General features: G+C 57.3%; 7 protein-coding genes across 7 annotated transcripts; 4 read left to right on the forward strand and 3 right to left on the reverse strand.

The window, feature by feature from the left end:
• Positions 1 to 155: 155 nt before the first annotated feature.
• On the forward strand, positions 156 to 6975 carry B0H18DRAFT_1115992 (Sec63-domain-containing protein; the record flags this gene model as incomplete). Its single annotated transcript, XM_048033342.1, has 7 exons — positions 156 to 1715; positions 1767 to 3016; positions 3071 to 4592; positions 4645 to 4901; positions 4954 to 5347; positions 5407 to 6369; positions 6436 to 6975. The coding sequence occupies 7 exons, from the start codon at positions 156 to 158 to the stop codon at positions 6973 to 6975; spliced, it is 6486 nt and encodes a 2161-aa protein (XP_047897195.1).
• Positions 6976 to 7039: 64 nt separating this feature from the next.
• On the reverse strand, positions 7040 to 8365 carry B0H18DRAFT_987575 (uracil-DNA glycosylase-like protein). The gene is made up of 7 exons (XM_048044862.1): positions 8132 to 8365; positions 8034 to 8052; positions 7893 to 7972; positions 7765 to 7835; positions 7680 to 7709; positions 7322 to 7609; positions 7040 to 7261 (listed from the first exon to the last, which is right to left on the reverse strand). Exons 1-7 carry the CDS (start codon positions 8343 to 8345, stop codon positions 7136 to 7138), a joined length of 828 nt encoding a protein of 275 aa, XP_047897196.1. The 5' UTR covers positions 8346 to 8365; the 3' UTR covers positions 7040 to 7135.
• Positions 8366 to 8445: 80 nt separating this feature from the next.
• B0H18DRAFT_987580 (CNDP dipeptidase) lies at positions 8446 to 10638 on the reverse strand. Its single transcript, XM_048044863.1, has 9 exons — positions 10457 to 10638; positions 10166 to 10385; positions 9822 to 10106; positions 9519 to 9760; positions 9249 to 9455; positions 9016 to 9193; positions 8839 to 8966; positions 8746 to 8788; positions 8446 to 8693 (listed from the first exon to the last, which is right to left on the reverse strand). The coding sequence occupies exons 1-9, from the start codon at positions 10543 to 10545 to the stop codon at positions 8643 to 8645; spliced, it is 1443 nt and encodes a 480-aa protein (XP_047897197.1). The 5' UTR covers positions 10546 to 10638; the 3' UTR covers positions 8446 to 8642.
• An 88-nt stretch (positions 10639 to 10726) lies between these two features.
• On the forward strand, positions 10727 to 13846 carry B0H18DRAFT_1208615 (uncharacterized protein). The gene is made up of 17 exons (XM_048036282.1): positions 10727 to 10808; positions 10871 to 10948; positions 10996 to 11538; positions 11619 to 11763; positions 11815 to 11978; positions 12037 to 12176; positions 12235 to 12345; positions 12393 to 12486; positions 12536 to 12563; positions 12622 to 12725; positions 12786 to 12977; positions 13041 to 13093; positions 13151 to 13229; positions 13299 to 13344; positions 13398 to 13533; positions 13594 to 13635; positions 13702 to 13846. Exons 3-16 carry the CDS (start codon positions 10998 to 11000, stop codon positions 13603 to 13605), a joined length of 1845 nt encoding a protein of 614 aa, XP_047897198.1. The 5' UTR covers positions 10727 to 10808; positions 10871 to 10948; positions 10996 to 10997; the 3' UTR covers positions 13606 to 13635; positions 13702 to 13846.
• A 127-nt stretch (positions 13847 to 13973) lies between these two features.
• On the forward strand, positions 13974 to 14989 carry B0H18DRAFT_987588 (histone-fold-containing protein). The gene is made up of 3 exons (XM_048044864.1): positions 13974 to 14357; positions 14420 to 14668; positions 14723 to 14989. The coding sequence occupies exons 1-3, from the start codon at positions 14214 to 14216 to the stop codon at positions 14792 to 14794; spliced, it is 465 nt and encodes a 154-aa protein (XP_047897199.1). The 5' UTR covers positions 13974 to 14213; the 3' UTR covers positions 14795 to 14989.
• A 188-nt stretch (positions 14990 to 15177) lies between these two features.
• B0H18DRAFT_1137560 (uncharacterized protein) lies at positions 15178 to 20010 on the reverse strand (the record flags this gene model as incomplete). The annotated part of the gene is made up of 11 exons (XM_048035600.1): positions 15178 to 15302; positions 15354 to 15471; positions 15522 to 15547; positions 15661 to 17032; positions 17068 to 18716; positions 18762 to 18906; positions 18959 to 19045; positions 19094 to 19387; positions 19449 to 19551; positions 19614 to 19733; positions 19790 to 20010. The coding sequence occupies 11 exons, from the start codon at positions 20008 to 20010 to the stop codon at positions 15178 to 15180; spliced, it is 4260 nt and encodes a 1419-aa protein (XP_047897200.1).
• Positions 20011 to 20506: 496 nt separating this feature from the next.
• B0H18DRAFT_952439 (uncharacterized protein) lies at positions 20507 to 21847 on the forward strand (the record flags this gene model as incomplete). Its single annotated transcript, XM_048042104.1, has 2 exons — positions 20507 to 21127; positions 21185 to 21847. The coding sequence occupies 2 exons, from the start codon at positions 20507 to 20509 to the stop codon at positions 21845 to 21847; spliced, it is 1284 nt and encodes a 427-aa protein (XP_047897201.1).
• Between the last annotated feature and the right edge of the window lie 123 nt (positions 21848 to 21970).

Here is a 21970-nt window from a genome sequence, read left to right on the forward strand (position 1 = left end):
TGACAGAATACACATTCATGAGAATACGTTTAATCCATATCTAGTAGTTGTAAGGTAGATTAATATACTTAGTACAGCCTTGTCACTCACAATACCGTCTATACATTTGCTCATCGTCTTCGACGGCGACCACCATCTCCTCCACGCCATTCACGATGTCTGCGAAGCGGGATCTGTCTGGCTACAACTATGCTGCCATCTCGTCTCTCGTCTTGACGGCCGACAGGTCCGCTCTACCCCGTCGCGACAAAGAACCTGATGGTGCACCTACTTCTCTTGCAGGTCGCATCGACCCCCGCGAGATGGGCTCGAGGGTCCAGCGGGAAGCCCCTAAAGACCTCGAGAAGAAGAAGAAGAAGGCCGCGGACAGGCAGGACGACACCGAAAAGCAGCTCGCCAAGCGGCGGGCCGCAGCGGCCACTGGCTTTGGCTACACCGACATCCTCGATGCGACCCAGGACCTCGAGGGCTTGACCTACAGACCGCGGACGGCCGAGACGCGGGAAGTATACGAGCTCGTCCTCGCAAGCGTGCACCAGGCTCTCGGAGACCAGGCGCACGACATCGTCCGGAGTGCCGCGGACGCGGTGCTTGAGAGCCTGAAAAACGAGAACATGAAGGACTTTGACAAGAAGAAGGACGTCGAGGACGTCGTCGGCTCGATCTCGAACGAGCAGTTCTCCCAGCTGCTCAACCTGTCGAAGAAGATCACGGACTACGGCGCCGAGGACGAGACGATGGCGGACCCGGACATGGAGCGGAAGGACGCCGAAATCGACGACGAGATGGGCGTGGCGGTCGTGTTCGACGAGGAGGAGGAGGAAGAGGAGGAAGAGGAGGGCTTCGAGGTGCGGGACGAGTCGGACGACGAAGGAGAGGAGGCAGGCGCGGAGGCACCCGAATCGCTCGAAAACAACGACGAGCTCGTCATTGGCGGCAGTTCTGCAGCACAACAAGGCAGGGCGCAGGTCGACAAGGACATCGTCTCACCCCACTCCATAGACGGCTTCTGGGTGCAACGCCAGATCTCAGAGGTATACCCTGACCCCGCCACCGCGGCGGAGAAGGCGTCGGCGGTGCTGTCGATCCTGGGCTCCGAGTCGAACCTGCGCGACTGCGAGAACCAACTGATGGACCTGTTCGAGTACCAGAGTTTCGACGTCATCACCAAGTTCCTCAAGAACCGGGACGTGATCGTCTGGTGCACGAAGCTCATGCGGAGCGACGCGGACGAGCGCGTGAACGTCGAGGTCGCGATGCGGGAGAAGGGCCTTGGCTGGATCCTGCGCGAGCTGGCGGGAGACAGGAAGGCGAAGGCGCGGACGGACGCGATGGACGTGGACGAGAGGCCGAAGGTGGAGGTGCCCAAGACCGCAACGCTAGCTCCCGGCTCAACGGTGCAGCCCAAGGCGACGGTCGACCTGGAGGGCATGGCGTTCAGTCAGGGAGGGCACCTCATGTCGAACAAGAAGTGCAAGCTGCCGGAGGGGTCGTTCAAGCGGTCAAAGAAGGGATACGAGGAGATCCACGTCCCGGCGCCGAAGCAGAAGCCGCTGGCCCCGGACGAGCTGGTGCCCGTCACGGCCTTGCCAGAGTGGGCGCAGCAAGGATTCTCGGGTATGAAGAACCTGAATCGCGTACAGAGCAAGCTGTATCCTGTGGCGTTCGGGACAGACGAGCCCCTGTTGCTCTGTGCTCCCACTGGTGCCGGAAAGGTCGGTCATCTGCTCGCGTATCCTCTCCACTGAACTGACAATACCTCGCAGACGAACGTAGCTATGCTCACAGTCTTGAACGAACTCGGCAAACATCGCGACGAGCAGACCGGCGCATTCGATCTCGACTCGTTCAAGATCGTATACGTCGCGCCGATGAAGGCGCTGGTGCAGGAGATGGTCGGCAACTTCAGCACGCGACTGGGTGTCTTCGGTGTCAAGGTCGGCGAGCTGACGGGCGACTCGCAAATGACAAAACAACAGATCACAGAGACGCAGATCATCGTCACGACGCCCGAGAAGTACGACGTTATCACTCGCAAGAGTACGGACACCAGCTACACAAACCTCGTTCGTCTCATCATCATCGACGAGATTCACTTACTGCACGACGAGCGTGGCCCCGTGCTGGAGAGTATCATTGCACGTACTATCAGGCGGATGGAGCAGACAGGAGAGTACGTCCGCCTCGTCGGTCTGTCGGCAACATTGCCCAACTACCAGGACGTCGCTACTTTCCTTCGTGTTGACCCTGCGAAGGGCCTATTCTACTTCGACGCGTCGTACCGGCCTTGCGTCCTCCAGCAACAATTCATTGGTGTCACGGAGAAGAAGGCCATCAAACGTTATCAGGTCATGAACGAGGTCTGTTACGAGAAGGTCCTCGACCAAGCCGGCAAGAACCAGACGCTGGTGTTCGTGCACTCGCGCAAGGAGACGGCGAAGACGGCGAAGTCCATTCGCGACATGGCTATCGACAAGGAGACCATCACGCAATTCGTCAAGCCCGATGGCGCCACCAGGGAGATCCTGCTCGAGGAGTCTAACAACGTGAAGGACCCGAACCTCAAGGACCTCTTGCAGTTCGGCTTTGGAATCCACCATGCCGGCATGTCGCGTGAAGATCGTGGTCTCGTCGAGGAGCTCTTCGCCGACGGACATCTGCAGGTGCTTGTATGTACCGCGACGCTTGCATGGGGTGTCAATCTCCCCGCGCACACGGTCATCATCAAGGGCACCCAGATCTACAATCCCGAGAAGGGCCGTTGGGTCGAGCTTTCGTCACAGGATGTGCTACAGATGCTCGGTCGTGCTGGTCGCCCGCAGTACGACACGTTCGGAGAAGGCATCATCATCACGAACCATTCCGAGCTGCAGTACTACCTAAGCTTGATGAACCAACAGTTGCCGATCGAGTCGCAATTCGTCGCTAAGCTCGCAGACAACCTCAACGCTGAGATCGTACTCGGGACAATTCGGAATAGGGATGAGGCAGTCCAGTGGCTCGGTTACACGTACTTGTGAGTGTGCTTGACTTGTCCGCATAGCGTGTACTCATTGCCATGCTCGCCCAGATACGTTCGCATGTTGAAAGACCCAGGGCTCTATAGCGTTGGCATTGACTACCTCGAGGATGACCCGAGCTTGATCCAGAAACGCGCCGACATTGCGCACACGGCCGCCGTGCTCCTGGAGAAGTGCCATCTCGTCAAGTATGAGCGTGCGTCTGGCCGGTTCCACAGCACGGAGCTCGGTCGTATCGCGTCGCATTACTACGTCACGTACAACTCGATGGCGACTTACAACCAGCATCTGCGCCCGACCATGACGATGCTCGAACTGTTCAGGGTGTTCGCCCTTTCGAACGAGTTCAAGCTACTTCCGGTTCGACAGGACGAAAAGCTGGAGCTTGGCAAGTTGCTCGAGAGGGTCCCGATCCCTGTCAAGGAGAGCGTCGAGGAGCCCGCAGCCAAGATCAATGTACTGCTGCAGGCCTACGTCTCACAACTGAAGCTCGAAGGGTTTGCCCTAGTTGCTGACATGGTGTACGTCCAGCAGTCTGCCGGCCGTATCTTGCGCGCGATGTTCGAGATCTGTCTCAAGCGTGGATGGGCCGTCCCCGCGAAGGACTGTCTCGCCCTCTGCAAGATGGTCGAACGTCGCATGTGGGGTTCCATGACACCTCTCAGGCAGTTCAAGGGCGTCCCCGCAGAGGTCGTTCGGAAGGCCGAGGGAAAGCAGTTCCCGTGGTACCGGTACTTCGATCTCAACCCGCCAGAGATCGGTGAGTTGATTGGGATCCAGAAGGCCGGCAATCTGGTGCACCGTCTCGTACACAGCTTCCCGAAGCTGCAACTGCAAGCTCAAGTTCAGCCCATCACCCGCACGCTTCTCCGTATTGACCTGACCATCATTCCCGACTTCCGGTGGGACGAGAAAATCCATGGAACAGCTGAGTCTTTCTGGATCATGGTCGAGGACGTCGACGGCGAGATCGTCTTGTTCCATGACACGTTCATCCTTCGACAGCGATATGCAGAGGACGAGCACAACGTGACGCTGACCGTGCCCATGTTCGAGCCAGTCCCTCCCAACTACTACATCTCCGTAGTCTCGGATCGCTGGCTGCATGCGGAGACTCGTCTTCCCATTCTTTTCAAGCACCTCATCCTGCCGGAGAAGTTCCCGCCACCTACACCTCTCCTTGACCTCCAGCCGCTGCCGCTTTCGGCTCTGCATAACAAGGAATTCGAGAGTATCTATTCTTCGACCATCCAGATTTTCAACAAGATTCAAACGCAGGTATTCCAGGCCCTGTATACGACTGACGAGAATGTCTTCGTCGGAGCGCCAACGGGTAGTGGGAAGACCATCTGTGCGGAGTTCGCACTCCTGCGACTCTGGAGCAAGCGTGAAGAACAACGCGCGGTGTGCATCGAGCCGTACCAGGAGATGGTGGACCTTCGTGTCGCTGAATGGCGCAACAAATTCGGCGGCCTTCAAGGCGGCAAGGAGATCGTCAGCCTGACAGGAGAGACTAGCGCCGACTTGAGGCTGCTCGAGAAGGGAGACGTCATCGTGTGCACTCCTGCCCAGGTACGCCACAAATGCTCATTATTTCAGGCGCTGCTGACGGTGTCATTCACAGTGGGACGTTCTGTCAAGGAGATGGCGCCAGCGTAAGAACGTGCAGACGATCGGTCTGTTGATCGCCGATGAGATTCAACTTGTCGGCGGCGAGGTTGGTCCCACCTACGAGGTTGTCATCTCTCGTACACGGTATGTTTCCGCGCAGACTGAGATCAAGACTCGCATCGTCGCGTGCGGCGTGTCACTCGCAAATGCTCGGGATCTCGGTGAGTGGATGGGGGCGCCCTCGCATGCGATCTTCAATTTCCCTCCGAGGTAAGTGGTTGACCATATATCTACAGATGTGTACTGACACCGGGTCTTGTAGTGCGCGTCCGCTGGACATGGACATCCATCTGCAGAGCTTCAACATTCCCCACTTCCCGTCGCTCATGATCGCTATGTCAAAACCGGCCTATCTGGCAATCCTCGAGTATTCGCCAACGAAGCCGGTCCTCATCTTCGTTCCGTCTCGTCGCCAATGTCAACTTACTGCAGACGATATCCTCACGCACTGTGGTGCAGACGACGACAGTAATCGTTTCCTCAACATCGAGGAGGCTGACCTTCAACCTCACCTGGACCATATCTCCGATACCGGTTTGGTCGAGACCTTGAAACACGGTGTTGGGTACTACCATGAAGCTCTGAGCAAACAAGACAAGAAGATTGTCGAACGCTTGTTCCAATCCGGTGCCATTCAAGTCCTGATCGCTTCGAAGGTAAGTAACAGTGTAGCTCGCGTTCGTCAGTCTCGTCAGTCAGCTAATCCGTTCACTAGGACACTGCTTGGAGTCTCCCCGTGGCCAGCTACATGGTGATCATCATGGGTGTCCAGTTCTATGAGGGTAAAGAACATCGATACGTTGATTATCCCGTCATGGATGTCCTACAGATGCTTGGGCGTGCATGTCGTCCCATAGAAGACGACAAAAGCCGCTGCGTACTCATGTGCCAGCAGACGCGGAAGGACTTCTACAAGAAGTTCCTTGCCGAAGGCCTCCCGATCGAGTCACATCTGCCTACACACATGCTCCACGACTATTTCCTCGCCGAGATCGCCGTGAAGACCATCGAAAACAAGCAGGATGCAATGGATATTTTGACATGGACGTACTTCTACCGACGAATGACTCAAAACCCGAACTACTACAACCTCCATAACGTCAGTCACCAACACCTCTCCGATCATCTGTCCGAGCTTGTGGAGAGCACCCTCAACGACCTCGTCAACTCGAAGTGTATCGCCATCGAGGACGAGATGGACGTCTCCCCGCTCAACCTCGGTATGATCGCCGCATATTACAATATCTCATACGTCACTGTCGAGGTGTATACGCTCTCGCTCAAGGAGCGCACGAAGATGAAGGGTCTTCTGGAGGTCGTTGCCTCGTCCGCCGAGTTCGAATCAATACCTATTCGTCGACACGAGGACGTGCTGCTCCGGCGCATCTACGACCGCGTGCCCGTCAAGCTCGACCGCGCGGACTTCGAGGCGCCGCACTTCAAGACGTTCCTCCTGCTACAGGCGCACTTCTCGCGTCTGCAGCTCCCGCCAGATCTTGCGGCCGATCAGGTGTTGGTGCTCGAGAAGGTCCTCAACCTGCTCTCGGCTTGCGTGGACGTCATGTCGTCAAACGCCTGGTTGAATGCCCTCAGCGCAATGGATCTGTCGCAGATGTGCGTGCAAGCTTGCTGGGAGTCCGACTCACCACTCAAGCAGATCCCACATTTCGAGCCCGAAGTGAGTTCTTCGTGCTTATTTCTCATGATGTTGAGACTGATCGAGTTCTTCTCTGTTCTTTTATAGGTCATCGCGAGGTGTAAGGCGGCTGGCGTGGACTCAGTATACGACATCATGGAGATGGAGGACGACAAGCGAAATACTGTCCTGCGCATGGACGCGCGCCAGATGCGCGACGTCGCGACCTTCGTCAACTCCTACCCCACCCTGGACGTCAACTACGAGCTCGCGAAGGGCGACTACACTGCCGGCGCACCGATACCCATCAAGGTCTCGCTCAGCCGCGACGCGGACGAGGAGGGTGAGGGCGACGACGAGATCGTGGTTGCGCCCTTCTACCCGCTCAAGAAGCTTGCGAACTGGTGGCTCGTCGTCGGCGAGCCCAAGACTCGCCAGTTGCTCGCGATCAAGCGTGTCACTGTGCACAAGAACCTTGCGGTCAAGCTGGAGGTTTCGCTGCCGCAGGGTGCGCATGCGCTCAAGCTCTACGTCATCTGCGACTCGTACATTGGCGCGGACCACGATATCGACCTTGACCCGATCGACGTTGCGGAGGGCGAGGAGAGCGACAGCGAGGAGGAGAGCGATGATGCGATGGAGGAGTAGATACTAAGTCCGGGACTCTGATTGTTTGTTTGTGTTCTTGTTGTTGTCGTCTCAGTGCTGCTTTGTTGTCCTCCAGTGTATCATTAGTAAAGTACAGTACGGTGTATAACTACATGCTCCTATATCCCGCTAGATCGGCTCGAAATGCGTGCACTACTGGCTATGTAAGGTGATTTGGCGCTGCAGGTGTAGGGATGACGGTCATCGCGGAAGTGTTGGTGCTACCTTCCTTTACCTCCTGCAGGCGCTGTTTGAGCAAGGTGAAGAGTACAATCTTGTCTTGCTTCTACACGCGAGGGAAGTCAGGTTAAGAATATGTCGCCATACAAACCGTGTACATGCGCACCTGATAGGCCACTACCCTTGCTGACGAGCTCGGGAGGACGAAGAAGAGCGTCTCGCGGACGTCTTGGCCTCCCTGCACTGGATGAATGACTTTATACGGCTGGAGGTCGTATGAGAAGGCCTTGCCGCTCTTCTTCGCGACTGTCACGCCAGCTTTCTTCATGCCGCGTTCCATGGCGTCCCAGATCACCTTACCCACGAGCGTGACTACGCGCGGGCGGTACTGGGCGATCTTTCGGAGGAGGCTCGGGACGCCTGCGACCAGTTCCTTCTGGGACAGTTCGGCAGCCTGCATGATGAAAAGAGTACCCTCAAGTTAGCAAGGACGATACGGCGTGGGATTGGGTCAGACAACTGACCTCTGCACTGGGTCGCTCGACGATGTTGGTCTGTCAGAGGTAGAGCGTTCATAACGGACGTTACTCAAGTATGCGTTCTACTGACCAAGCCGAAATTGAACCTATCGGCGATGGTGTGGTCCTCCAATGCGGTAACCTGCTCGCCCTTCGTTAGGCCTAAGACCGCGCTGGTTGAGATACTGATCTATCAAAGTTTGGTACGATATAATTCACCTGAATCGACTAAACATGGCCAGAAGTGGTTGCTACGATGCCCGTAGTGGTGTCCGATCTGGGCAGAGCGTACCGCAGGACTACAGGTAACTTGGGTTAGTAGAGGGTTTGTCTCGACTGCTGCATCGAATGATTACCCACTTGATACCACAAAACAGTACTGGGGCGAGACAACAATCAGTTAGCGTGAACGACTCCTCTCGCCGTATGGCATAATATCTCGCCCAAGAAAAACTCACTATCGAGCTCCTCCTTCAAGAATTCCGGGAGGAGATGCAAGTGCGCATATTGCTCCGGGGCCGCGTAGCCTCGTTTGGCCTTAAGCTTGACTGCACGCTTCACCTCGACGGGGGCGAGAGTTGGCGAAGAGCGAATGAGCTCCTGTTTTGCTGTTGTGCCACGACTGATGCGCGTTGACTTGCGAACGGGAAAATCCAGTGCTACGGGACTCATGGGAGAAGGTAGAGGCGCACTCTGGGCGGAGTTGGATCCAGTCGCTCACATGGACCAACAAGTTCTTTTATCCCCGAACTTTAAGTTTTGGCAACAGCGATCATATCCATGCGTCGGCGCAAGTGACAATGGCCCACTCATTGTTTGAGGCGTTTAAATGACTTAGGTTTAAACACCACAATTGCATCGCGTAGCACTACAAAGCTCTTGTACACACAGCAAATAGTACACTTCAGATCCCGCACATTTTCCCGGTGTACCTACACCTTTGATCCAGGACAACAACTTAGAGGTCATTCATGCAGCGATCGCGCTGACTTCGTACAGGTAGGTGCCCAGGAGCTTGCTCTGCAGATAACTGGTCAGCGACTTGGATGCCGGACGGAATACTCATACGTACGCCTTCGATGAAGTTTGCCTTGTCAAGCTTCTCGTTCGTTGAGCTACGAGAAGCATTCAGTACACGTAAACATAACAAATCGCCGCAACTCACTGAGCGCCATCGTCGCCACGGCCCATGGGCAGCAGAAGGACGTTCACGCCCAGGCTCTCTGCGAACGTGAGCGTGACTGGGATGGACCCGCCTTCGCGCGTGAGGTCCGGGGTCCGCTTGTACACCGCCTGCTCCACATGCTCAGCCTCCGTAAAGACGGGCAAAAGAAAGCCGTACCTCCGTCGCCTTGATGCCCGCCTGGTAATTCCAATGCTTGTAGTCCGCGACCCAAGGCTTGCCCCCGTGCAAGTTCTCCACCTTGAGTTTGTTCTTCGAGTTGAGCTTCTTGAACTCAGCGAGGAGGTACGCCTGCACGAGTGGCTCGACCGCATCTGGTGTCTGCGGAGGAACCAACCTGCGTTCTGCGTCAGCATCCGAATGTACGGGTGCCTCAGGCTGGCGCGCCTCACCGGATGCTGAACTTGCCCGAGACGCTCGCGGGGATGACCGTCTTAGCACCTGCGCCGTAGAACGCGCCCTCAATGCCGTGCAGCGAGAGCGACGGGTAACGCATGCGGCCCATCAGCACGGCCGCTTTGTCGGACGAGAGCGCGATCGGTGCGCCGACAGCCTCCTCGATGTCCTGGATGCTGTAGTCGAGCTTATCGTAGATCTTCCTAGTTGTCCAGGGGGTGGTTAGCCCATTGCTCAGACCTAAGAGCGACCGCTGCGTTACTTACTTTTCTTCCTCGGTCGCGGCGGAGACCATGTCGTCGACTCCGGGGACGAGGATCTTGCCGTCGGGCGCGACGAGTTTGCTCATGAGGATGACAAGGTCGGTCATGGGCTCGTGCACTGCGCGGCCGAAGGCACCGGAGTGCAGATCGCGTGCGGGCCCGGAGACGGTGAGCTTGAAGTACGCAAGCCCACGGAGACCGTAGGTCAGACACGGCGTGCGGGTATTCAGCCAGTAGTTGTCGGACTGCCATGATGTATGAGCATGCATGAACCCACTTGGCTGCGAGTGTCCATAGCGTACTCACAATGCAAACGGCGTCTACGCCACCGAACCAGCCATCCTTGCCTTTCGCCGCCTCGGATGCGATGAGCTCGTCCAAACCCTCGCTACCGCTCTCCTCCATCCCCTCAAAGCAGAAGCGCAGATTGACAGGGAGCTCGAGCCCGAGCGCCTTGTGTGCTTCCAGGACGTTCAGCCATCCGAGAATCGGACCCTTGTCGTCTGTCGACCCACGACCAATCAGCTTGCCAGTGTCGTTGTCGACAATGAGGGTGAACGGCTCCGTGTCCCATCCATCGCTCTTGTTCGCCTGCGCAAGTGAGCCATTTGAGCCGACCGTACGTACGCGACCTCAGACGAGCGACTCACGGGCTGCACGTCGTAGTGGCCGTAGATGAGGATCGTCCTCTTCTTCGGGTCGTCGCCAATCCGCCCGAAGATCGCTGGGGGCAGCTGCAGTTCCTCGCCGTCCATGATGTGCTTGCCGAGGTCGACTGACTTGGTCTGCGCGCCGAGCGCCTCGAGCTGCTTCTGCAGCCAGCTGCCCATCTTGAAGACATCCTGGCGGTGATTCGGCTCGCCACTCACGCTACGCGTCGAGTTCGTGCATTCAGTACGGCTCTCCAATTGACGAGCAGGACGCACACACTCGCTGCTCACCTAGGGATCGCCACCGCCTCCTTCAGCCGCTGGATGAAGCTGTCGGCGTGCTCGTCGATGAACGTGGTGAATTTCGCAGGCGCGGGCATGTTGGGCGTGCGTGCGGGGAGGCTGTGTGTGTTGAGCGTTCGTGAGAGCCGCAGGTCAGGGGAGGAGGGCTGCAGCAGGCGGCCGGGACGAGCGATCTGGGCAGAGATGCCGGCGAAGTTGATCGTCTCTGGACGTTTTCCAGGAAAGGAAGGTGTAGTGGACCGGCTCAAGCGTCGAACGCAGTTGAAGTGGGCCTTCATCGACTGCGAATTTCTTTTGAGCATTGCGCCGCGATCTCGAAGCCTGAATGATGCTAGAAAAAGTATGTAGACTCCTTTCAGATTGCTTGTGTACGCGTCATTGACCGGAAAGGCTGTCACTCAGTAGGCTCCGAGTCAACCGAAAAAGTCTGAGGGGAGAAGGAGATCGGACACTGCCAAGTACTATCGACAAACCGAAATTGTCTGTCTTTCTCCTGTTTTCCTTAAGTCGTACTGAAGAACCAGCAGATATGCCTCCGGCTGCTATGACAGTACCTATGGCGGTTTTGGTATCTGACACGTCAACACAAACTGCCGCAAAGATCCGTTCTGTGTTCAGACAGGTCTGGAACGAGTACTACGCATGGGAAGCCGTACTTGCGAGCAAGGCACTGGCGTCCATTCATACCGAGCAGAAGAAGGACCAAGATCGACAGTCCTTTTTTCGTATGGGCGAGCATCTGCCCCTAGTATCCAGGGATTCAAATCTTCACAAGTCGGTTGACGGCTCAAAGACGAGGGAAACGGAGGCGTTTACGGCCCTCGAATTTGGCGACCAATCTGCGACGCTCGAAGACACGGTAGTAGACGTGGAGGTTCTCTCGTTAAAGGATTTTGAGCCTTGCCCGTCCTACGAGGCTTGCACGCCAATCCCAGCTAATGTGCTCCAAGGAGACGACTCCAGCGACATGCCTTTCATACCACTAGCAGACGATCCGACGTTCGATGCAACAGACCATTGTTTGGACTATGACAACTTCGCTTGGCAGGTCACCCATGTCGACTCCGATTGTGAGTCCTCCGTGTCGAGAAATGGCCGCGACTGCACGATCAGGGCGCTGATCACTCCCCGCTGTGAAATACGCGCACAGTGAACGCGATCATCCTCGAAACTGCTCTCCGGCTGCATTACAAACACGGCATATCAATAGCACACATAGATGAAGCGAACGTCCTTCCGAGACGGCTCAAAACCTGCTCGGGTGTTTGGGGCGTCATCTGGCTCAGTACACAAAAGTGCAGGTTCCCTCACTGCGCACACTAAATATACTGACTCGTGTATTCTAGCGACATAATCGACTGGCCGGGATCCTCTCGAGCGGACTATCCCCCTCTGTTCGACTCGGACTTCCCCGTTCCAGACGCGATCGACCTCCGCACGCGCCTGCAGGACCATCTCACGCTGGTCTGTCCGAACCTGAGCTGTACGCATGCATCGTGTTTGTCACATGGTGCGTCTAGGAAGGCAAGTGGTAGTAGGGGAGCGATGATGATGCTACTGTCTGCCAGATCCGCGCCCGGTGACTGTGGGACCTCTTGACGAGCGGTTCACACCCGACCATTTGAAGGAAGGAGAGCATACCAGGAAAGAAGCACCTCCGTGCGGTCCATCGTGCTGCTTCCTGCAGCCTGACAGCGCCCTTGAACAAGTACGTCTGCCATGCGAATGAGCTATGCCAACGAGGACAGACCTGGTGGTCTCTGTAGACACTATCTTTGACGCCGTCCGAGAGGGCTGAGATTCGCGTGGTACTGCAGTTGGCGTCGACGGCATCGTCTTGCGAGCTCGCAATGCTCTGCCGTAGACCGTGTCTGGAGGTGAGAACAGCTTTTTAAACTGCGACAGTCGCTGAACCACTTCTCAGATACCTGCAATACGCAAAGCGTTGGCATTGACACCTCTCGATAGCAGCGCTCCGAGTACTCGGGCATACGACGATGCAGCTGCACCCAAATTCGGTGCGTCTAAGTTGTACCATGATCATGCCGATCTGACAATGCGAAACAGAGGAAAGCAATGCTTCCCAATTCACACCGTCAGTACACGCAACGATCATCATGAGCACACCAAATCCTGAATCAGTCGTGTACCAGGAATCACCCCTGCGACCACGCCGGACCGTGCACCGCACAAATCCAGTGCGCCTGCGTTCTCACCAAGGCGCACTGCACGAGGAACTGTCGATGTTCGCGCCAATGTGCCTTCACCTGTCTTCGTTTTCCTGTTCGGGCTGAGACTAACGGACCTGTTTGCGCAGGTAACAGGCGGTGGGCAGGCTGCCGATGCGGACACAATCCTGCAAGAGCCCGCGAGCGACGCTCGTGTCTGATCGCAACCTGCCCTTGTCGGCGCGCGGGTCGTGAATGTGACCCGGAGTTGTGTGCGCCGTGTTTCGATTCGGTAAGGGAGCAGCGGCCAGGGCGTGTTCAAGTTGTGTTCCCTTTGAAAGGTGAGAAACGCTGAGTGGATCGCGTAAGACCACGGCTCACGAACTGTTTATGTCATAACACAGGGAGCCGCCCGAATACGTGTCGGAACTGTCAGATTCAGCTGGGTTGTCGAAAGGTGGGTGTGCAATCCCAGCTGGGAAGCAGCCTTGAGATGGTCACGCTCTCCATTTAGGCTCTGGAAGTCAGACGCAGCGAGTTTGGGATGGGCGTCTTCCTCGCCGAAGCTGCGAGGGAAGGCGACCTCATTGCAGGTATGTATTGAGCCCTTCCTCGCCTTTGCTCGTGTCATCGCTCACTGGCACCACGTCTGTTATGTGCAGAGTATACGGGGGAGCTGATCTACGAAGCCACTTTCGATACCCGAGGGTAAGCCTGACCATTGCCTCACCGCTGCTTGTGCCTCACCGCCATGACCTCAGCGACCTAGCAAAGCACCGAGGGCGCGACTATGTGTATAACCTTAACGAGTCCTTCAGCGTCGACGGCACGTACGCAGGGAACGAGACCGCTTCATCAATCATGCGCCGCAGAAGAAAGCGAGCGGTAGAGTGGCTAGTGAGTTCGATTCAGTATAGGGCAGAGTGCTATCCTCCTGAACGATACGTATCCGATCAGTATTCCTGGTGAACGGCGATCATCGAATTGGTGTTTTTGCTAGTATGGCCATTATTGGTTTCGGTTTCTGTCCGTGACAGTGAACTGACCCATGCATGATTTACATAGGAAAGAGCATACCCGCTGGCACAGAGTTGACTGTCGATTATGGGCCAAGCTTTCCTATATGACTTGTGATTTTTGGACCGGTGCCCTGTTGTAGTTGACGATTCTAGATTCTGTATCGCAGCATACCATACTCTTGTGATCTTCAATCGCTGCATGCCGGCCAAGCCGCACTCAAATGGCCCGTCTCCGATTTGCAGCTGCCTGTTCTCATGTTTCTCACTCGTCGCAAAGAGTCGGATGGTGATTGGCTGAGCGGTGTAAGCACACGCGATGTGGCGCGCTAGCTACTGTCTGGCTCGACGCGTCGCGCAACCGCGCCCAAGGGTCGTCCGACGACGAGCGCCACGTGCCGCACAACGCCTCTCTTCCCACCAGCTCTTTCGCCAGCCAGCTCGACCGACCCCGCTCAGCCTTCGCCCACAGCGACCGCGACTCGATTCGACACATTCCGCATTGTAGCGAGCAGACTGAAGTGGCTGAAGAGGGCTGCCCATTGAGGGCAACGGCTCGCCATGTCCGACTTTCCACCGCTCCCTATCGCCCCCCAAGACGACGGCTCGGGCATCGTCCCAGCCCCCGTTGAAGATGCGCCAGAACCCGTGCCTATCACGGACCAGGAAGTGGGCGAGTATCGCGAGCAGGACCGCTTTCTTCCGGTGCGCTGTCTCTCCTTGTACCTGGTCGCGTTGCCTCACATGTACGCCACCGCGCGACCAAGATCGCGAACGTCGCGCGCATCATGAAGGCGGCCGTGCCCGGCACAGCGAAGATATCCAAGGAGGCGAAGGAATGCGTGCAAGAGTGCGTCTCCGAGTTCATCAGCTTCATCACGTCGGAGGCGGCAGAGAAGTGCCAGATGGAGAAACGCAAGACGATCGGTGGGGAGGACATTCTCTATGCCATGGTCACCCTTGGCTTCGAGAACTACGCGGAGACACTGAAGATTCATCTCGCAAAGCTGCGTCAGGTGCGTTCCCGCATTGCCATTGCTAGTCGTCTCATACGTAATGCCGCTCTACAGCACCAAACTGGGCTTGGCAGCGAGAAAATTAGGGCAGGAGAGCCCTCAGACCCGGCAACGGACGATGGATGAAAAGAGAAGAATACAAAGATGATTTATGCTGTTGGACTGCTGTTTGTATAACAACTAACGTGTATGGTATGTTTCGTGCTCCTAATCACTTATGGTGCCGCAGGCCGGCTCGGAGAGACCAATGGGCAGCCTTGGGGCAGCCTCAGACTTTCAGACTGACAGAGCTACCAAGCAATATCACCACCGAAGTGGCAGGTATGCAATCAGCCTCATCCTCTGAGACCGGGACTTCTGTACCGACGGACTCATTGGCCTCACAACACAGAACACATCCACGAGATATTCATTGCAATATAGAAACAATAATACGTCTACGCCAGCGCGATCATCGTCCGACAGTTTTTCTTCCGACTTATTAGACATGACACAACGTCAACAAGAACCTACAGGCGCAGGATGAGCTGCTTCACGCCCGACATCCACAACCCGATATCGTCCGTGAGCGAGCCCGTCGTGAGGAGATCCATATGCAGGGCCATGGCTCCGTCCCGGTCGTGCGCCTCGATCGCTGTTGTGCGCCTGTTAGCATCGTTTACAAGCCGAAAAAAGAACCGCGTACCTCGAGAGAGCACCAACAGCTTTTCTTGCACGGGCGTCGACAACGTCTCGCAGTTGAGAGCGTCGAAGAGCGGGTTGATCCTCCTCTCCAGATCGTCGACGAGACGTTTTTGCGAGGGCTGTAGGCGATGTCAGCATGACCCCGAGCACTTAAGCGCGCAACACTCACCGGGGAGTCTGCCTCAGCCGCTCCAACTGCCCCGAGATCACAGCGTATACGGGCCGCATTTCGTCGGTAATATGGCTCCGGTCACCAGGAGCTGTGAGCGAAGAGGTCAGCACTGAGGCACTTTGTTGAGATCACTTACGGTACTTCGGCGGCGGCGGGCCTGCGCGTCCTGGCGCTGCCGAACCGTTTCCAGTTGGCGCGCCGCGCGGTGGGCCCTGCGGGGGACCCTGAGGGGGCGCACCACCAGGCGGAGGATTCATTCGCTGCAGCGGGGGCATGAACTGCCCTTGCGGCCCCGGCTGCTGGTGTTGCGGCGGCGGGTGCTGAGCGAACTGCGACTGGCCAGGAGGTCCCATCGGCGGCGGCGGGCCTTGCGGCTGTGGCGTCGCGCGGGCGTATGGGCCGGACGGGCCTGGCACGCCCTGCGGCGCGGCACCAGGAGGGAGTCGCCCTTGCATGGGAGGCGGTGTTTGGCCGGGCAAAGGAGGCGCCTGTGGCGAGCGTGCAATACCAGGGCCTGGTGGCGGGGACATCATCATCCGACCAGGAGGGGGCCCCATGCTGCTCGGAGGGCCCGATGGTGGACGCGTTGGGAAGGGTCCTGGACCACCCTGTGGCGGAGGCGGCATGCGCTGTCCCTGAGGCGGCGGTGGCGGACGTTGCTGCACGCTCCCAGGACGGGGTGGTGGCGGCAACGCGGGCTGGGGCTGGCCATGACCGAAGCTCGGGGTGCTGGGCAGGCTCGGGGACATGGGCGCATTAGGGAAGGGAGCGGTGATGGCAGCCGGTCTACTCGTGGGTCCTGTTCCGCGGCGCTGGGCGATACCTGAGGGTGCGTCATTCCAACCGCCTGCATCACGTTTGGGTGGCAGTGGCGGACCGGAAGGCGTGGCATTCGCGGCTCTCGGCGGGGGAGGAGGGAGGATGGTAGGTGGAGGAGGCGCTTGGCCCACCATTGGCTGAGGTTGTGATGCTGGGCGGCCGTAAGGGTTTGCGTTGGGATAAGTCATCGCTGCAGTTGACTGATACGGCTGCGAGGGTTGTGTGGCCTGAGCAGGGTGACCATACGGGTTTCCTACCGGGGCAGGAGGAGCGTACGAGTTAGCCACGTTCGACGCGCCCGCCGAGCCCGCGCCGTAGGGGTCGTATAATGACGACGGTGCCGCGGGGACTTGCGTTGCAACGGTCGGCTGAGTCGATGCAGCGTACGCTGGGTAGCCATAGGTCGAGCTCGAGGATGCGAGCGGGACTGCCTTGACTGTCGCTTGCAATGACGCAGACCTCGGAGGCAATTTCTGCTCTCCAGAAGCCTTCAACAGGCGGTCCCTGATGACTTTGAAATCCAAAGGCGAGCCTGTGAAACCCTGGTATTCATCAGGAGTGAGCTTAAGATACGCTACAGCTTGCGTGACCAGTCCTTGAGCAGCGAGCAGGTCGGCGTACTCGAAGTAGCGATCGTAGAGACCAGACAGCTTGTACGCGACGGCGTCGACGTCCTCGCCGCTACTCTTCTGATTGAGATCCGTGTCTTCATATTTGATCGCACCCGGAAGACCGTGACCTTCTCGATGAACGTCTGCAAAGCATGCGCGTGCGCCGTGTATCGAGATCCCTGCAGGCTCTCATCCTGGACTAGATGATGCTCATCCTCGGCCAGATCTTCGATCCAGATATTCACAAGTCTCTCGAGGCGACCGGCGGCAAGGTATGTCAGGGTAGCGTTCCTCCTGAACTCCGTCGCTTTGTCCTCAGCGTCAGGAGCACCAGACGCCTTAGCAACGCTCGACTGGAACTCCAGGCGCTGGCCCAGCTGCTCCGCAAGACTAGAGAACTCGTCCTGGCTGGCGAAGGTGCACAACACGACGAAAATCTCCTGCCACTCCTGGAGGTCGGCATTTTGCACGATATCAGCAAGATCGTTGGTGACGATCGACTGGAAGAGGCGTAGGTACGGCAGAGCGGTGGTCTGGCTCTCGAAATATGCCTTCTGCGTCTTCTGCAGGAGTTGCGGACCGCCTTTGACCGCGAGCAGAATGGCATCTGCGAAGCGATTTGAAGAGAGACAGAGAGAAACAGCGGAATCGAAGTCGCCGAGAACGAGTGCCTTTGTGACTAGGCGATCAGTCTCTGACTCGTCGGGCGGATAGATCTTGAATGTGTTGCTCTGCAGTGCCTCTGAAGCCACAGATGAGGGTCCCGAACCGATCGTCGCCGCAACCGAGGAGTCGAGGCCGTAATTCCTGTGCGGAATCTGGATCTGGTCATCGTTCCTCTGTCCAGTGCCAATGCTACCAAAGAAGTCTGCCGCAGCGTCCAATTGAGGCGTCCCGATGATCTCATCCCCAAAGAGACTTGGCGCAGTGGTCGTAGACTCGGCATCTGCTACAGGGATGTTGGTGTTGTCTGATGCGGCACTGGCGCTGACCTCGGAGGGTGTCGCTTCCGCCGCGGTAGACCCGGTCTCGTCGGCGTCCTCGCCAACGACATCCTCCCCTCCACTGTCCGATCGGGCCTCGCTCTCAGGCTCCGCAAACGATACCACGGGCGGCTTGTAGCCTGTGTCTGAGGCCGCCTCGGTTATGTCGTCCTCAATGGGAGTCGCAGGCGCCTCAGCGGACGCTTTGAGCTTCTCGACAGCCTCCGCCACGCGAGCTGCCACTTCGTCCTTCGAAAATCCAAGCAGCGTAATGAGTTCATCTCTCGAGTCGGCCTTGAACAGACTGAGCAGCGCTTTCCAGCTGGCGGAAGCTTCCGCAACCTTGACCTCCGACGTCTTCCTTTCTGCGAACGTACTCAGAGTCTCGCCCTCGACCGCATCTTGAAGCTTCACGGCGCGCTCAGCGATGGAAGGTTCAGTAACGACCTTCCGGATGTGCACGATGCTGCTCTGCGTCTTGCCCTGGGCAGAGGGTAGGTTCGAGACGCTAGCCAACTTGCCGCCGTAGCCGAACGAACTGGATACAGGCCGGCGCAGCCACTTCGGCGGGTGTTTCAGTGAGAGCGTTGCCTGAGATGCGCGCGAGAAACCAGAGGCGCCGAAGATATCAGAGCCGTCTGTCTGCGGCGTGACAGGTGGGACATCCGCGGCCTCGTTGGTAGACTGAATTGAGTGGATACCGATGGTGCCGTCGAAGAACGCGGTTGCGAACAGATCCGGATTCCGAGGACACCACTGCACCTGGAACGCCCAATTGTCTGCGGACGGCAGCTACGAAGGTGTCAGACTATGAAACGAGGCACCTTTCGCCACGTACCTCGCCAATATCTCTGACGTCTGCGGGTTCCAGCACAGGGCACGGTTGTCCTTGCCGCACGACAACAGCAGATCCGGATCTTGTTTGCACCATGACAGCGACAGGACACCCTTCTCATGCCCAGTGAGGATCTGCATACCGGGTTAGCCGACGTGCTACATATTGCGAGTATGGAATGATTACCTTTTCGGGAGCACGAGCATTCCGCAGGTCCCAAACCATGATAACGGGCGACGTGTCGTCTTCAGATGCTGTGACGAGACGAGTAGCCTGCAATACTGTCAGTAGATGCAGCACGACAAACACGCATAGACGTACATTGTCCGGATGCCATGCGACGTCACTCATACCACGCCTACCGCCCATGGCCATCCCGCCGCCAAATCCTTGCATAGCACCTCCCATTGTACCTGCGCCGCCGCCGTATGTGAGGGCTGCAACTTCTCGCTTGCCTCGAAGATCCCAGACGACGGTGTAACCGGTGCTGCTGGATGCTGCGAGAGCGTACTGAACGTGGTGATTCCATGCTAGGGCCGTGATTTCGTCCAGCTTCGTACTGCGGGTACCAGGCGAGTACGGTTTACTTGGGTCTCTGAGATCCCAGATGTATATCTAAAGACACCGTACGTCCATACATCTGCATAAACCGAGGCGCAATATACAGTGTACGCACCTCTCCGTTCACCGCGCCTGACGCAAACAAGTTCGTCTGAATCGGGTTGAAGTCAAGTCCCCGTACGGGCCCGTATGCGTTGAGTTGCGTAGGATTAGGGACTCTGTCGGACTGCCGGACGTATCATGATTGAACGAACGCGTCGCAGTGGGCGATGTTACTCACTCAGCATTTGCGACGATCTTCGCAGGGTCCCAAATGTCCAGCTCGCCGTTCTCCATGCCCGCGACGAGCACACCCCGCGGTCGACTTGCGTCTGTGTAGCCCCATGCTAAACGGTTGAATCTACATGTCGTCGACGCGTCAATAGCAGGTCATAGCAAAGGTTCCGATGAATGTACCGTGATGTGGTCGTAACCGACGCCTTTGGCCCCGCCTGGCCCTCCTGACCAAGGTCATACTGCGTTTTGTCCAGGAAATCCGGAGCCCATATTTCGAGCTGGCCGTTATTGCTGAAGGACTCGTCGAGTGCGCCTGCCACCGTTCCCGTCGCCAGCAACGGCAATGACGGCGATGGCGACCATGCAAAGGTCGACGTCCTGTGGATTTCTTTGAGCTTCATGGCGCGGTATAAAGAGAGATGAGATGGGGCGACGTGTCTCAGTGATGCGTAGCAGGTACAGCATTTCGCGCGGATTATGTGCTTGCTATATTTGGATTATTGCTGATAATCTCGGGGTCTAGTGCTTGAGCGCTTACGTCTCGTACTGCTAATTACGGGACTGGATCGTCGTATGCATATGTATGTGGGCTTGCAAATGCAGCTCTGGCAATCGGGGCCCAAGCGCAACACGTATGCTTGTTGCACTCCGGGCCATTGGATTTCCTATCCTACGTACTCGTAGGTAACGGGAGCTACGTACCGGATGAAATATCACATGATCGCCCGACTACTACTCAAGGTGCCACAGTCGCAGACCTACGCTTACACCCACACCGTGTCACCCATTTCCCCTGCGGCTCTCCTCCTGCACCCTGAGCTCGGTCGCTCAAGAGCTTCTTGAAGGACCATAAGCCGATCGGTTCTTCAATTACCGGCTGAGAACCTCGGTCGCAGCATGGCCAACTTACACTTCTCATGGTCCGACAGCATCCAGGCAGCATTCTCCTCATGTCTGTTCTGCTTCACATCCTCTGACGACCATCACGACCACGAACACGACCGGGAACAAGAACAATATGGTGCGCGCCAGCGAAACGGGCTGAACTTCGTTGTCCCGCCTCCGCGCGCCAGGCCGGACGAGCTCGAGGGCCTCCTTGCTGGTTCGGACTCACCAGATGCGGAGACCCTCTCGCTGCACTCAAACATCGGAGACGAGCGTCGGCGCAAAAAGCGCCGCAAACCGCGCAAGGGCATCTCGCTATTCGGGTATAACCTGTTCGGTCGACCGCCCATACACCTCGACTCGGAGGACGAAGACGTAGGGAGCCGGAGATCGAGGACAATATCCACTTCTACACTTGACTCGGACGCTGCGCCTCTTGACGCGTCTGCGCTGGACGAACGGGCGATCGCGCAACTCGCCGCGGCGACTGCGGCTGCTGAGGAGGAGCAGAGGAGGGCGAAGGAGGAGCGGCGGAGGCTGAGGCGCGAGAGGAAAGATCTGAAGCGGATGGCTATGGCTATGGCTATGGGGATGCAACCACATAACGGCGAAGGAGAGTTTGAGGGGTTCCCAGTAAGTGCTACAGCCTTGCACTCAGTCTACCTACCAACGAACGACACACCTTCGCAGGGAAGCGGGCCTGCGCCCGGTGTTCAGTCTATCGGGCCCGGTTCTGGCTCTGTTTCGACAGGCTCTCCTTTCGAGGAGGAGTTTGGGCCATTCGCCCAGGGCGACGATACAGTTGAGGAAGATGCTGACTTTGGTGCGGAGACGTATGTTCGACGAGCTCCCAACGGCACCTCTGCTGGTGGAAGCGCATCAGACTCTCAGTCCCGGACATCCGCCTCCTTGTCAAATGCGGATTCTTCGCGCTACAATCATTATTATCTCTCCCAGACGTCCCCTCTACCTTCACCCGCTCTCCCGTCTGGTGCAGACGCACAAGGCACACCCAAGAAAAAGAAGAGGTCGAGGGGAAAGTCCCTGTCGTCGAAGCAGTCGGACGAGCGCTCCCACTCGACATCCTCTCTCCTCACGTCGCAGTCCCCCTCCCTTCCTTCGCCGCCGCCTACCCAGACTGCCTTCGAACAGTCTGCCACCACCATTTCTCCGATCGTAGAATCCGACAGCCAATTCGAGGGCTTCCCAGGGGGGACTCTGGACCTCGCGCGCGAGCAGGCGATCGCCCAGGAGACTTCGAAGGACTCCGGCAGTTTCCGAGTGTTGGCTGCGTGGTATCCAGGGACGAAGAGCGACATGGGCGTATTTTTGGCGAACCGTGGTCACGCGTGATTCAATGACTGCCTCGTATTAAACGTTTGGCGTGTACGTTCGTTCCGGTCATGCAGACCTATGTCACATCTAGCGTAATTTCTTTCTGTATTGGAGGTACATCACTATCATTCATGTATACCC

Source organism: Fomitopsis serialis (assembly GCF_022376445.1).
Source record: "Fomitopsis serialis strain Sig1Antser10 chromosome Unknown B0H18scaffold_11, whole genome shotgun sequence".
Classification (NCBI taxonomy): Eukaryota; Fungi; Basidiomycota; class Agaricomycetes; order Polyporales; family Fomitopsidaceae; genus Fomitopsis; species Fomitopsis serialis.